This window comes from Nerophis lumbriciformis, linkage group LG04 (assembly GCF_033978685.3).
Source record: "Nerophis lumbriciformis linkage group LG04, RoL_Nlum_v2.1, whole genome shotgun sequence".
Taxonomy (NCBI): domain Eukaryota; kingdom Metazoa; phylum Chordata; class Actinopteri; order Syngnathiformes; family Syngnathidae; genus Nerophis; species Nerophis lumbriciformis.
In genome coordinates this window covers 24,589,141-24,605,978 of record NC_084551.2, presented here as the reverse complement: position 1 = coordinate 24,605,978, position 16,838 = coordinate 24,589,141, and the positions used below count along the sequence as shown (strand labels likewise).

Here is a 16,838-nt window from a genome sequence, read left to right as displayed (position 1 = left end):
GAAGGTAGTTATTTGCTTTTATAAAAACGTTATCATAATGATATTATGATATGATAAATGGGTCCAAAAAGTATTTGATAAAGTTGTTATTAAATATTTTTTGGTCCCCTTTGCTTTTAACAAAATAATTAAAGTATTGTGAGTGTATCTTACCTTTCTGTATTTGTATCTGAAGCAGCATTAGCTAACCTCCATGAAAACGTACTTTGTATGATCACATTCATTTTGTCTTAAAGTCCAGTTTAGAGAAGTATTTAATCTTGGATACAGTATATAATCCTCCATTTTGGCAGACACATTCATTTAAGTCAATTTCATTCCAAGCAACAAAACAATATTTCTGCATCTGACAAAAAACACCCACAAACGCTGGCTTACTCTAATAAAAATGCCATGTTTGTTATAAATACAGTTAAAAAAAAGAAAAGGGATGGCTTCCGCTGGAGAGACATGTGTCTGCTAGCTTGAGCACCCCCACTTCTCCCAGTGTGGCGAGTCAGAGTACTGCTGAGGCATTGAAATGCAAATTGACAATATATCGCCCCCTACTGTGAGGCAGAGGTACTTGCTGCCTCGTGGCCTGCCTTTCCCCCGTGGCAATAAGCATGCGCTCCCTCGCACACACACGCTCAATACACTTTGTGTGCATGTAGCCATGGAGGCACCACCTGTGTCTGCCTCACTTCTGGCGGGCTTTTCTTATTTTGATCATGAAAATCATCAAAATATAAAGGAACCACACCAAAATCACATAGAAAGCATAGACCAAAAGATAAATATTAAAAGGTATTTTATTTTATTACTTCGTTTTTTAACATCTCATGGTTAAGCCACCTGGTGGCAAGGTGAGGCACTGCCTCACTTGCATCCCCTGACAGCACGTCACTGCTACAACATACCATTCCCAGGCTTCTGCAACCGGTAAAAACGCACTCATAAGCGTGCTCCGCTTTCTGATGCTAAGTGGATGGACTGCCTTCGATCATGCTCGGGTTGTGCTCGGCTGCTAATGAAGATCTTTGCACCGCACCCGCTGAGTTGGTGCTAAGTCAGCCACTCCACGTTCTGGGTGAGTTTTTGCCGGGGAGTTTCGCCTTGCTGCCTTTTTCCTTTTTGTCAAGGGTGCCCGTAGATTCTGGCCCTGTTTCATACTGTTTTCCCAAGCTCATTTCTAAGACCATGCCTCTCACCCGATAGGCATGTATTTGGGGCAATAGTTTGAGATCCTGGTTTGAGTGAGCAGTGTTGGCTCGATATATATTGTATTGATTTAATACTTGTCGGCAGTCATAAAATAAAGATGTGTTTTGCTGAAACAAACATGCATTCCTTCATCTGCCACGAAATGACCATTTTAATGCAAACGATTAATTTTCCAAATCAGATTAACAATTTTGAATTTTTATCAATACATAACATGCATAATTCAAATCAACTTTAAAAATGACGCCAATATTTTCACACAATCAATTGTATCATCAGAATTTCAAACGTAAGCATTTTTTAAATGTTTTACTTGAATGTACATCATTTATTTTCTTTGAAAACCTACTTTAAATGTCTGGCTGTTGAGACTCATACTGTCAATTTTAGAATGCCAGAACGAGGGGCAGGTGGACTGCTGGGAACCAGGAAGGAAACCAAAAAAATGTTTATTTAAAAACACACACAAAAGCACCGGGAAAATAAAACAATGCCATACACTATCAACTCAAAGAGCTGGGGGCTACAGTACACAGGGGCGCCGAAAAGGGGGGGTAAAGTAGACGTATTCTAGGGTCCCATGATGGAGGGGGGCCCAGAGAGGCCCCTAATGATGATGCAATCTTAAGACCCACTTTTATTCTCTGGCTTTTAACACTATGTGAGTTGTGTGGTCCTCTGTTGTGCTCTGTGTTTTTAAAATTTTGATTTCTATTTACTGTTTTAATTGGTTTTACCCTTTAAAATTGATTTTAATCATATTTATTTTATATTGTTTTTAATTGTGTTTAATATTGTTGTGCAGCACTTTGGGAACATTTTGTTGTTTAAATGTGCTATATAAATAAAGTGGATTGGATTGGATTGGATTGAAATTATAATAATAATGACACTGTGTTGGGGGCGCTGTAAAGATTCTTTTCATGGGGCCCAACATCACTAGCGGCGCCCCTGACAGTACATATGACGACAACCACACACAAACTAAACAGAAAGGTAAATACACACACACACACTAGGGATATTAATCTTCCAACAACTCACAATTCAATTCGATTTTGATTTTTGTAGTGAAAATTCGATTCAAAATCAATTCTCAATTCGACACAATTCCTTGTTTGAACTGATCTTTGCAATACATGCAGGTTTGGTGTATAAATTATAATAAAACCTTTTCAAAATAGGTTACAGATAATAACATGTCCTCTTTTGCGGAGCTGTCAGGGCGGAGTTTCATAGATGCCTCTAATGTCCGGCATTTTGAGTATTGTTTACACAACGTGCAGTACGCTACTTAATATGTCCGTGTGGAAACTCGTTCGGTACACTTCCGCACCGAAACGAAACCCCCGTACCGAAACGGTTCGATACAAATACACGTACCGTTACACCCTTATTATTTTGATTATTGTTTCTCAGCTGTTTGTAAATGTTGCAGTTTATAAATAAAGGTTAAAAAAACAACAACAAAAACGTAGCCTCTGCGCATGCGCAAAGCATAGATCCAATGAATCGATGACTAAATTAATCGCCAACAATTTTTATAATCGATTTTATTTGATTTAATCGATTAGTTGTTGCTGCCCTAATATTTATAAATATTTATTTATTTTATATATATATATTTATATATTATTTATATATATTTATTTATTTATATATGCACCATATTGCTTTTTTATGCTGCACTACCATGAGTTTATGTAACAAAATTTTGTTCTTATCTGTGCTGTAAAGTTCAAATTTGAATGACAATAAAAAGGAAGTCTAAGTCTAAGTCTAAAAGCTCCTATAGGTGGGACCGTCCGAGCAAGACTCACCCTCAACATGTGGAAGTTTTCTGTGAGGGGAGAAGGGAGGGGCTACACAACCCAGGAGAACTACAGGAGCTCAGGAGGGACAAAAAGATATCAAACCGCCCTCTCATAGACGAGCAGACAAGATAACTATTTGGAGATAAAATTCACAAACAAAATATAATAAATAACAAAGGTGTATTTTAACTCCGTTACATAGGGTAGAAATTGTTACACAAAAACGTGCTTCGTATTTCACTCTTTCTATCTACTTACATGTGATCAATGCAATTGCCTGATTTATCGGGATTCTGGAATTTGCAGCGTTGTCGAGCGTACGTCGTCGAGCTTGGTAGTCCTTCTTTGTCTTAGGGAAGATTCTACGCGCATGCGCGTCAGATTACTCGAAAAACACAACACGTTCGCGGAACGTTAAGGAAACGTTACTACAAAATGTATATAAAGTAAATTTGCGAAAAAAAACACTTTGAAAAGCCTAACGGTTGCTGTTTCCATTGCAGGCAAATATTTTGTGTGTCATAGGTTTTGATATGTTCTGAGAATGTTCTTAGAATGTTCTCATCTTGCATAACCAAACGAGAACCATACAGTAACGTTACGCTAACGTTAGGTGTTACCTGGGTATTGGCTGCTGATGTATATGCGCAGCGAGTAAGGGTGACTGTGGCCTAAAAAACATCTCTTTAAACTAAATTCTTGAAAATGTTACGTCAAGTTACAATCACTACAAGTAACAGTCGCGATTCGGATGTTATTCAGAAATGTTTCCATACAGTCCAAAGAGAGAGCCGATTGGAGGAGGAGCGAGGGGAACAAGAAGACCATGACAATCTAGCAAAATTGGCAGTTTTTGTTTCCGTGCATTTTTGAAAAGTTGAGCGTAGATGATCACCCAGTCGCTCTTTTATTTTCCTAGCACCAATTCCCTTTACACATGGAGCAGGTCTACAACCATACAGTAGGAAAGGGATTCATATGGCCCCATTCCTGGGTGGATCCTGGGCTAATAATGTTTCCATCCAGTCTGCTGAAAATGATGGAAAGTACCACTTTACATAGCAACTGACGCCGTGGTCACCTTTGAAATTGCCACGGAACACATTTTAAGATTATCAACACTTAACTGACGCATGGCGGCTAAAGTGGATAGTGCACCCTCCAAATTCGTCACGTTTCATGTGTTTTGTAAACCTATTGTGCATACATTCATACATTGAAGAGAACCATTTGAACCCCGCATGAGTGTAGGGATTTGGGGACGGAAGGAAAAACTCCCCCTCGCCATGAAACCTAAAAGATCTGACTGTGAAAAGTAATAATGGTATTTTTTTTTCACTCCTTACTGCTGCTGCACCTACGTCCTCCCCTCCCCCTTTAGTCGTCTTCCCCACCCCTTACCCTTCACTTCCCTCCCACTTTTTTTCCCCTCTCACTCTAAAGAGCACTCAGTCTCCTCTCTCCCTTTTATTCCCCGCTCCAACATGTTGGCAGGAGGAGGCGGAGGAGGATGCTGCGCTCAAACCTTGGTGCGTTCTTTCCACCTCTCCGGTCGGCGCACGGTGCCTCTGACTCAGAGCCGCCGTTCACTTGTATCCACCTGAAGGACTTAAGTAGGGAGGAGGGCGGGGAGGTCTCCAAGGTTCCTCAGGAGACCCGGAGCACTCACACCAGGGTACCCAGGAGGAGCAATAGCAGCAGGAGGAAAGTGGAGCACAGCAACTGCCCCTCATCTGTGGTGGAAACTATTACCTCAGACGTCACCGTCTCCTCTGGTTTCCCAGCCGCTTCTCCCTTCTCGGCTCCAAGATCCATGTGGCAGGAGGCAATAAGGGGGAAGCGGTACCTCCTGGACCGGGCCGGGGCATCCGGCGAGGGGGTTAAAGGAGGTCAGGAGAAGAGGAGCAGATCCCGGGACTGGCTGTATGAGTCCTACTACTGTATGAGCCAGCAGCATCCTCTCATTGTGTTCCTGCTTCTTATAGTGATGGGAGCATGCCTGGCTCTGCTGACGGTGTTCTTTGCATCGGGGCTGGTGAGTTCCAAATCCCACACATGTTTAATGCACACGTTAATGCAGGGTGTGAAGTCATCACATTTCATCTGCTGTGGCAGCAGGATATTCCTGTTTAAACAGTCGGAATGAGAGCATCAAGACACATGGGAGCACAGACAAAAGAAATCACACCAAGATAAAGGTTGCCAGTAAGGACACATCAGGAGTGTGTGGCGCAGGGCACTTAGTCCACACGGGTGTCAAAAGCACAAAACCACACTTAAGTCTCTCTCACATCTGCACACATGGCAAAAAAGCTTGACAAACACTAATAGTCACTCGCAAGTCCCCAGCATGTGGTCCTCCTGGCAGCACTAATGTGATGGGAGCCATAGATAAAAGTAAGTGGGGAATAAGGGGCTTAGTTATTGTTTGAGCTCACGGTTGAGTCGACTGCACAAAGGAAGAGGCGATTCTCGGGCTCGCACTATTTTGACATGGTTATCTTCGCTTGGAAAAGCTGACACATTTAGAGCAAGCAAGAAGCCACGGGCCCTCTGGGGAATACAACAGGGGCACGGCATGAACTGTACTAGTAGTTTAAATCTTAGTATGACTTTGTATTGTCAAACAACCATTCTATTACACATACCTGTTGAGAAAATCTACCTAGCTATGTAAATGTATTATATTTCTTATGTTCGCTTAAAGTGAATTAAGTAACGTTATTTTAATATGATCAATTATTATGGATGTGTTTCCCCTCTTATGCATAGGCCTATTTGCTATATTGTGATATTATTGTTAATGTTGACAAATTGTGGATATCAACATGTAGTGAGTTACTCAACAATCCCCACAGCTATTCAGTACCTTTTTCTCTAATGTTAGTTAAAGGCCTACTGAAATGCGATTTTCTTATTTAAACAGGGATAGCAGGTCCATTTTATGTGTCATACTTGATCATTTCGCAATATTGCCATATTTTTGCTGAAAGGATTTAGTAGAAAACATCGACGATAAAGTTCGCAACTTTTGGTCGCTGATAAAAAAAGCCTTGCCTGTACCGGAAGTAGCAGACGAGTAGCGTGACGTCACAGGTTGTGGAGCTCCTCACATCTGCACATTGTTTGCAATCATGGCCACCAGCAGCGAGAGCGATTCGGACCGAGAAAGCGACGATTCCCCCATTAATTTGAGCAAGGATGAAAGATTCGTAGATGAGGAAAGTGAGAGTGAAGGACTAGAGGGCAGTGGGAGCAATTCAGATAGGGAAGATGCTGTGAGAGGCGGGTGGGACCTGATATTCAGCTGGGAATGACTAAAACAGTAAATAAACATAAGACATATATATATACTCTAATAGCCACAACACAACCAGGCTTATATTTAATATGCCACAAATTAATCCCGCATAACAAACACCTCCCTCCTCCCGTCCATATAACCCGCCAATACAACTCAAACACCTGCACAACACACTCAATCCCACAGCTCAAAGTACCGTTCACCTCCCCAAAGTTCATACAGCACATATATTTCCCCAAAGTCCCCAAAGTTACGTACGTGACATGCACATAGCGACACGCACGTACGGGCAAGCGATCAAATGTTTGGAAGCCGCAGCTGCATGCGTACTCACGGTACCGCGTCTGCGTATCCAACTCAAAGTCCTCCTGGTAAGAGTCTCTGTTGCCCCAGTTCTCTACAGGCCAATAGTAAAGCTTGACTGTCATCTTTCGGGAATGTAAACAATGAAACACCGGCTGTGTTATCCGGCAAAACAGTCAGGGCGTGCATTCTACGGCGGGGGTGCGTTATCCAGCACAACACCTGCCGCAATACGCCGCTTCCCACCTACAGCTTTCTTCTTTGCTGTCTCCATTGTTCATTGAACAAATTGCAAAAGATTCACCAACACAGATGTCCAGAATAATGTGGAATTTTGCGATGAAAACAGACGACTTAATAGCTGGCCACCATGCTGTCCCAAAATGTCCGCTACAATCCGTGACATCACTCGCCAACGTCATCATACCGAGACGTTTTCAGCAGGATATTTCGCGCGAAATTTAAAATCACACTTTAGTAAGCTAACCCGGTCGTATTGGCATGTGTTGCAATGTTAAGATTTTATCATTGATATATAAACCATCAGACTGCGTGGTCGGTAGTAGTGGGTTTCAGTAGGCCTTTAATATACTGTATATTAGCAGCATTGGTTTATAAACAATCTAATTGATTTGTTTGTTTTGAGACGTTAAACCTTTTTACTTCCCTCGTCAATATTTGTTATTAAAGTACCAGTGTTTTTTGTTTATGAAAATGATTCGGGCAGTCATTTATCTTGATATCAATTAGTTTTTGGGTGATAAGTAAATAAAGTTAAAGTTAAAGTTAAAGTAACAATGATTGTCACACACACACTAGGTGTGGTGAAATTAACCTCTGCATTTGACCCATTCCTTGTTCACCCCCTGTGAGGTGAGGGGAGCAGTGAGCAGCAGGGAATAATAATAAAAATAATGGTAACACTTTAGTATGGGGAACACATATTCACCATTAATTAGTCGCTTATTAACATGCAAATTAGTATCATATTGGCTCTTAATTAGTCATTATTAAGTACTTAATAATGCCTTATTCTGCATGGCCTTATTATACAACCAGTAAGCCATTAACTAAGAGTCTTCCCTCAATAACCTCAGAATTATTGCTTATTAGTAACCCTGACCCTAACCCTTATATTTTCCCCTAGTGTCCAAATAACTCTAAATTAAGTCTTTGTTACTTTAATAAGCAACTAATTAATGGTGAATATGTTCCCAATACTAAAGTGTTACCAAAATAATAATTTAAAAAAATAACTGGCTGTACTTGGAACACGACCCTTTCCATCGTTGGACTCGATATGCCGCCCCTTTTGGTGTGAAGTAACCTACATAACTGGATACACAGTGTCGATAAAGACATGCAAAACTATTATTATGATCACCTAATTGCATGTTTTTTGTCGTGACTACTTCAGATCTGATATTATTGAAAATATAATCAAAAAAGAGAGGCGGATCGGTGCGGCATCTTCAGTAAAGCGGACACTGTATCGGTCCGTTGTGGTGAAGAAGGAGCTGAGCCGGAAGGCAAAGCTCTCAATTTACCGGTCGATCTACGTTCCCATCCTCACCTATGGTCATGAGCTTTGGGTTATGACTGAAAGGACAAGATCACGGGTACAGGCGGTCGAAATGAGTTTCCTCCGCCGGGTGGCGGGGCTCTCCCTTAGAGATAGGGTGAGAAGCTCTGCCATCCGGGAGGAGCTCAAAGTAAAGCCGCTGCTCCTCCACATCGAGAGGAGCCAGATGAGGTGGTTCGGGCATCGGGTCAGGATGCTACCCGAACGCCTCCCTGGGGAGGTGTTTAGGGCACGTCCAACCGGTAGGAGGCCACGGGGAAGACCCAGGACACGTTGGGAAGACTATATCTCCCGGCTGGCCTGGGAACGCCTCGGGATCCCCCGGGAAGAGCTAGACGAAGTGGCTGGGGAGAGGAAAGTCTGGGCTTCCCTGCTTAGGCTGCTGCCCCCGCGACCCGACCTCGGATAAGCGGAAGAAGATGGATGGATGATGGATGATCAAAAAAGAAATATAAAAGAATCGCCACTTCCCGACTCTTGCATCTCCTCTTCCATAGACCCCATAGCCTGTGTTTCCTCATGCTCTCTCAGAATTTTTTTTAAGCAACTTGAGAAAAAACATCACTAGAAGAGGAAATAAAATACAATCCCAGCGGCTTACCTTCTTTTTCTCTCGTTTTTGAGCGCACGATCCGCTCCTTTTTCTCCGTTTTTTTTTTACAGGTTCTAACTCAGTTTGTCTTCCCTCGAGAGTGCACCTAATTTTCTGAGTCGCATTTGGCTTGAGTCTTTTACATTTCTTCCGTCCAATCTCCGACAAAAAACTTTCTTCTGCGAAGTCAGAATCATTCAAATTTATCGCTGCAAATTACACTCCTTTTGCTGGGTCCGTCCCATTTTGCACAAGTCAATTTGCCTGGAGAGGTGCTCATATTTCCATCATTTGGAAATGCATGCAGACTGACCCCTTCTTCAGTTTTGTATTGCTACAACATGCAACAATGCATCTGGCAGACATGTCTTTAAATTCCTTCAAATTATGAGCAAAAATAACGTGATTTTGGATGAAGGTGCTACCAAAACACATACTGAGTAAAATTAAATTGCCTCCTGTCTTCTGTAGGTGACGTCAGCAGGATGATGCATGCAATTTGTAGCTAATAATAGACAATTTAAAATGTCCTGAAACATGTTCAAAACCAGCCTAAAATCACTACTGTTTCTATTTTGGTGGGAATTTTATCTGTAGACACTGTTTTGAACTACATAACTATAAAATAGGTGCCGATGTTGTCATCAATAAAGGGGCTCTTTAATCATCAAAATAATTTTACAGATTTAATCTGTAAAATTATTTTGTATTCACGGAAAAGTTAAATTGCTTCAAGCAATATGTCACTTGATTTGAATGTTTGTTGGCCTTAATTGTTTTGGAACATTACATTTATTTTTTAAATCAATTAAAGTAAGAGACTACACCTTGGCAGCTTTAAAATAAAGATAATAGTCATTTGAACCTCCGTGCTTGTACAGGATTTATAATCTCATAGTATATTTTAGTTATGTTTCACATATTTTGGCAACAGATCCTATTCCATGTGTGATGCAACTGCTCTTGATAAAGGATTATTATAATACTCTTATGTAACAGCCTCACATAAAGTAGCACATGTCACATATTGGGAAATGCTTTGCATTGTTTGCTAAATACCAACAGTAACTTCCATGCATGGTCAGAAGCGTGTCATCAACATGGTGACGTTTGTCTGATTAGTTGCCAAAACCAGTCTTGAGAGGTTTATATGAATGTATGGTTTTGTCCATTGTGACTTACAGTATCTATGTAGGGAATCTTCCTTTTTCTTTTCTGACTTTAGTCACAACTTGTGTTTGTCCCACTAATGTAATGAATGCATCTGACCAAGCTTTCTGCATTCGTGGTGAAGCTTTGCTGATGTTACACAGTCATGGGGTTTTACCCAGAAGGAGCCAGACTGAAATGTGTTTCAATGTAGTGTTAACATTTCTGAAAATATACCAAAAATAAACAATATTAACAACGGATTTCTAGGCAGAGATTGTCTTATTATCTTGAGTCTTCCTGCCCCACATCCTGCCTTTTTGCTCCGTCTATGCGAGATTGGCATGACCTTTGCTCCACCCTTTCATTCTCCATCCTCCTCTATTTCAGTCCATCCTTCATTCTGGGCCTGCCATCTCTCACATCCTCATATTTCTCGCCCTCTTTCATTTGAATCCTATCATCCCCCTTTCCTGCAAACTGGATGACCTAAATCCTGCTCTGTTTTGGAGCTCTGCTCTGGGCGAGACAAACGCTTTCTGCGGCCACACGCATCCCCTCCTGTCCTGCTGCATTGACTGCGTTCATGGGGACGAGACAGAGGAAAGATGGGGGCGGGGGACTGGAGAAGAAAACGTCAAAGCTTTGCAACAGATGGAAAGCAAATACTAAGATCAAAGCAACTACATGTGCAAAAAACTAAATACAGTACTGACCCAAATATAAGACAACCCTGAAAATCCTCTCAGAAAAAAACACAAGTATGAGATATATTGAATTGAGTGTAAAAATCTCTTGAACCCAAATATGATACGATCCATTGTTTTAGTTTTTTTCAACGGACAAATACTGTCTTATATTCAAGTCAATGCATTATTAAATATAAAAGAGGAACTACATTGGGGCCCTTTTATTTGAGCAACAATTAAAACATTGTTCACACTATTCTATTTTAAGTTGGAAATTATTATGATTTGAATATTTTCATAGCTTTTAAAAAAAAAAAAATTCTAAAGACAATTTTTAACCCTCGAGACATTAAATAACACCCGCATGGTCACTTTTACACTCTTTTAATCCAACATAGCAATGCTGTCTCCTGTCTGTGCATGGCCATTATACTGCACAGCATGTTTTGATTGACATCTAGTGGCCAATACTATTGTAGAATTTATATTAATTGTCCATTTAGCCATGTTTATGATTAAACATGCTCAATTTAGCCCCACAATGCATCACATATGGAAGGGATGACTGTACGTGAACATTTTTTTATACATTTTTAAACAAGCTTGTTTTGTACTAAAACAATTTCATGGGAATGAAACTGTCCAATAATTTTTTTTTTATGTGCAAAATAAAACATTTGAACATTATTAAAACAAACTTTCCTAATTCAATTTGTTCTCCATTTAAGACAAGCACTCAGAAGGAGTCAAAGGGACCACATTGGGATATTTTCTATTGTAATCTAATCAGTGACAAAGCAGCAAGCGATAGAAATATGTTTGCAGGAAAAATGTCATATAAAGCGCCCAGTTTAAATGAATTGACATTTTACATGCACTTCTTTGCGCAAAACAGGGCCCCCCACGGATCACGCGGCTGTACACATAGCGCGTGACGTGCGTACAGGGAGGGGTTGCCCCAGGTTAAACACAGTCCCATGAATCTGGTCAACTTCTAATCTGTACAAATTTTGGGCTAATTAATGCGAGGAACAATAAAAACAACAACAAAATACATTTTCAGGTCTAACAAGTCACCATCCATCATGATTGTGTTGGACTTGTGTTGTACGTAGCTATGTTTTGTATATTTTCCTGTTTGCGCTCTTCTTTCTCAGATATGCTTCCCCTGTTTGCTTGTCAGGCACCTATTTCTTCATCTGTTCCCTGTCAGTAATTAGGAGACTCACCTGTCCCTATAATTTCCCATCAGGAGAGTTTATCTTCCATCGTCGTTTACCAGCTGGTACTGGTTTGTTATTTGTATTTGCTGCGTGTACTTTCTGTTAGTGGTGTTTGTTCTTGTTCTATTTTTTTCTTGTTTAAAATGACTTTTATCTGCACGTCGCTATTCCTGTCTCTTTATCCTGGGGTAACACCAACAATACCAAGCCACGCTGTGACAAAAGAGCCATTACCATACAATCTTTGTAAAGGAACTTGCTATATTATACTCAGTGTTGGGACTAACGCGTTACAAAGTAACGCGTTACTGCAACGCCGTTAGTTTCGGCGGTAACTAGTAATCTAACGCGTTATTTTTTTATATTCAATAACTCAGTTACCGTTACTACATGATGCGTTACTGCGTTATTTTACGTTACTTTTTATGTAGTATCGGCTAGAAACTGAGGATCTGAGTGTGTTTTATTCCAGCGAATCAGAGACGTGCTTCTGATTCTTCCTCTGCGCTCTCTGTGTGTGCGTGTGACTGTGTGTCTGAGTGTGGGAAGGGGAGGGGAGGGGAGGGGGGTGCGCAATACAACCGTTGGCCAACAAAAAAGTAACCACAGAACACTATACGCCTATACGGTATAGTGTTCTGTGGTTACTTTTTGGTTGGCCAAGCGGACGTGACGACAGGCTGTCCCCACTCAGATCCGCACAGACCGGGAGGGGGCGTGCCTTAAGTCCGGCTGGAAATCGGCAGAAATTTGGAGAATGGTTGTCCCAGGGAGAGGCAGTGAAATTCGGGAGGGTTGGCAAGTATGAGATATTCTCACTTCTTTTCTTTTGTCGAGCACAAAGAAAAGAACATTTTAGTTAAATGTAAGTTGTGTCTTGGATCAAAGATCCCGTCTACTGCCCAAAACAACAATTCAAATCTGCCTGGTTAGGCTCTGTGTATGTCACGTGTGCCTTCCTTAGGTGAAGCCAGCTTTACAGCTATGTTGATGATTGATTGATTGATTGATTGAAACTTTTATTAGTAGATTGCACAGTACAGTACATATTCCGTACAATTGACCACTAAATGGTAACACCCAAATAAGTTTTTTAACTTGTTTAAGTCGGGGTCCAGATACAGATATATACTATCAAATATATACTAACATCATAATACAGTCATCACACAAGATAATCATCAGGGTATATACATTTACAGTCCGGGGTGTGGGATATGGGGGGGGGGGGGGGGGTTAGGTTTGGTTGGTATCAACACTTCAGTCATCAATTGCATCATCAGAGAAATGGACATTGAAACAGTGTAGGACTGACTTGATAGGATATGTACAGCAAGTAGTGGACACAGAGAGAGAGATCAGAAAGTATAAGAAAAAGTGTCTAAATTTGATTATTTACAATCCGAAGAGGTATTATGTGGAAGGGAGGGTGTTAGTTTAGGGTTGTAGTTGCCTGGAGATGTTCTTTTAGTGCGGTTTTGAAGGAGGATAGAGATGCCCTTTCTTTTACACCTGTTGGGAGTGCATTCCATATTGAAGTGGCATAGAAAGAGAATGAGTTAAGACCTTTATTAGTTCGGAATCTGGGTTTAACGTGGTTAGTGTTAGTGTTAGTGTTAGTGTTATTATGCTGTTTGTTACTTATGTATGTTATGTTGCAGCTATTTAAAATAGTTTTGTCAATTTGTTCTGGCCTGAAATAAATTGGCCCTTTGAAACATATCTTTGTCTTTGTGTGTTGTATGTAGAGCACATTGCTTAGCAGAGTTCAGTGATGCAAATGTATGTCAAGTTGATCAACAGATTGTATTATTCTCCAGTGCAATAACAGTACTAAAATGAAGGCTAAAAGGGCATTAATGGGAGCTTTAAAAAAAAAAAAGTAGAAGAAGTAACTAAATAGTTACTTTTCACAGTAACGCATTACTTTCTGGTGTAAGTAACTGAGTTAGTAACTGAGTTACTTTTGAAATAAAGTAACTAGTAACTGTAACTAGTTACTGTTTTTCAGTAACTAACCCAACACTGATTATACTATATGTTCTATTTATACCATGCTATAGACATACATTACCTCCAGTGGACGTGCGGTGAGGTTGATGGCTGGTGAGGCACTGACTTCATCACAGTCAGATTTACAAACATATGAACCCTAAAGAGTATCTTATTCACCATTTGATTGGCAGCAGTTAACGGATTATGTTTAAAAGCTCATACCAGCATTCTTCCCTGCTTGGCACTCAGCATCAAGGGTTGGAATTGGGGGTTAAATCACCAAAAATGATTCCCGGGCGCGGCGCCGCTGCTGCCCACTGCTCTCCTCACCTCCCAGGGGGTGATCAAGGGGATGGGTCAAATGCAGAGGATACATTTCACTACACCTAGTGTGTGTGTGACAATCATTGGTACTTTAACTTAACTTTAACTTTACACATACAAACTGTAGCACACAAAAAAGCACATTTAATAAAAAAAAACGTTATTATGGTTTTACCTTTACTTATAAATGAAGTCCATGTGCTGCTCCTTTTGAACAAAAGCATCGATAACTTGTTTATAGAAGTCTTCCTTATCTTTCTTCAGTTTTAAAAGTCTCTCTGTCTCGATGGAGATCTTCCTTTAAGTATTACCTCCTGCTTCGATTGAAAGTCCAGTTTAGAAAACTGTTTTATTTTAGATATGTAGTCCTCCATGTTAAAAGTCCAGGCAAGAGGAAAAAATAAACGATCGCTGCTAACTGTTGCTGCTTGTTGTCACTTTTTCTGCAGCCGTGTAGTCGCAAGAATGATCTCTGGGATCACTAGCGCCCTCTACCACCAGGAGGCGGGATTACTGCAAGCCTCAGCCAGTGCGTCTTTGCAGCCGTTTTATGATTGCTCAGCACAAGAAATACGTTACACACATACATTTGTTGACAAAATACACTGTACATTATATACCTCAGCTAACTAAACTATGGAAATGTATAATATAATTCATATAGCAATATGGTCTCACTGCACAGCAGGCCAGCAGTTAGCCGAGTTATTGCGCAATCCATGGTGAGGCTCAACTCAGTGACGTGCCTCAACTGGCTGCTGACTCACCGCAAGTCTGTTCTCAGTATTTGAACGGCAAATGTGAAAATTCAGCGATTTTGAATAAAAATAATCTAAAACTGGTGAAGTTAAATGGAAAATAACTTTATAGTATAATCACTGGATACATACAACAATTTAATTATATATTTTTTCTTTTTACATATTTTTTCTTTCCATGATGGCACGTGAGGCCCCGCCTCACCTGCCTCCCCTGACTGCACGTCACTGATTACCGCAATTTGTTTATATAACACCAAATAACAGTCTATACACCAACATACACCAAATAGCAGTCTCTCCAGGATTTCACAATGTGTGGATCGTGCAATTTTCCCTGCATATTTTGGCCAATTTGCAATTTCGTCAATCAAAATTGTCTCTGAGCGACACTCAAATGTGCACATCAACTGTCTAATCAAAACCTATGTTTGTTTCGTGTGTAGACTAAGCGGAAACAGCAATGTGTAACAACTGACCAACTCTTTTGTTCAGTTCAGTTCAGTTTCAGTTCATTTCGAACATGCATACAATACACTGTAATGCATCACATATTTCCAGTTGTTTCATTACAGCACGTCCGAAAAGGAGTAGGAAGAAGCTGAGCTTATTTAATCCTACCCCTTTTCATACCATAGCAACTTTATCCTATTTCCTTGTCCTCTGTAACATAACAGTGAACAAATACATAATTAACAAATAATATACCATAGTAACTAAACAAATATTAAATACATAAATAATATTTGTCTCAGTAAAATAAAAAAATAAAAAGTGTTCAAGATATTCATCATAATTCTTGTTCTGTGTTCTTCCCAAGTAGCTTAGACCTACTTCCTGTTCAGGTCTACAGCGCGCCACTACGCTTGCTGGGTTATGCAGTATATAAACATGTATTTCTTCGTTGACAGGTATTTATTTATTTTACATTTATTCATCCATGTAAGGTAATTAAGAACAGATTTTCATTTGCAATGCTGACTTGGAAAGAGGCAACATTTACATGACATAGATGAGTGATGATAATCTTTCTATTATTTACCAACACAAATTAGTGCTTTGGATTGCTTTCAACACTTCACTAATGCTCTTAACGTGCGGGAGTAAATGTGTTGGAACATGTTTAAGATGGACAAACATTTTTCGAGAGAAAAACATACACGGAGAATGTCTGCAAACTGTGGACAACGGAGCAGACAGCGGACGATAAGAAATCCTTTTGGTGGTGTTTTTACTATAGTTATTAAAACATGCATCTGTGGATAGGTTGATGAAATTGTCTCTAGTGTGTGAATGTGAGTGTGAATGTTATGTTTATCTGGCCCTGCGATGAGGTGGCGACTTATCCAGGGTGTACCCCACCTTCTGCCTGAATGCAGCTGGAATAGGCTCCAGCACCATCAATTCAATTATGATGTAGAATAAACTCTTACAAGCTCTGAAGCGAGAAAGCAGCTCACCAGCTGATGATGTCAGTACAGCCAGCATTAGGAAGTTGCCTCTCTCTCAATGCACCGCTAAATATAGGTCCTCAATTTTAGCGCTTTTAATAACAATATCACTAATACTTGGTTAATATTCAGGTTAGGAAATGTAAATGGAGTATTGTTGGCGCTTTTTGGATGGTTATTTATTGGGTTTTATGGCCGGAATGGCTCCCATTGGCTCCAGTGTAAGCGGACATTTATTTACGAGTTGGAATGCATTAAAAAAAAGACAAATGTGTTCTTTTCTCTCATAAGGAATGTGAACGATAGACAAAATTCCGAAAAAAAAGTGCAGTTCCTCTTTAATAAATGTATGACTTTTAGAGCACCATGCTTTTCTAAAAGACTAAACATAATGCAGTACACAGCGTTGTCATCATGGCTGGATGATACTGGCACACTGGGGATCACTGAG

The 16,838-nt window shown here is 40.3% G+C and overlaps 1 protein-coding gene across 2 annotated transcripts in view; it reads left to right on the top strand.

Moving 5' to 3' along the window:
• The first annotated feature begins 4,512 nt into the window (after positions 1-4,512).
• adcy2a (adenylate cyclase 2a) overlaps positions 4,513-16,838 on the top strand; it is a 106,125-nt gene continuing 93,799 nt past the window's right edge. For both annotated transcript variants that reach the window (XR_009814696.1, XM_061951065.2), the window contains exon 1: positions 4,513-5,052. Coding sequence is in view for 1 of the 2 variants with exons in the window: in XM_061951065.2 (XP_061807049.1) it covers positions 4,528-5,052 (525 nt within the window). In the remaining variant the exon portion in view is untranslated. The remainder of the gene's footprint in view (positions 5,053-16,838) is intronic.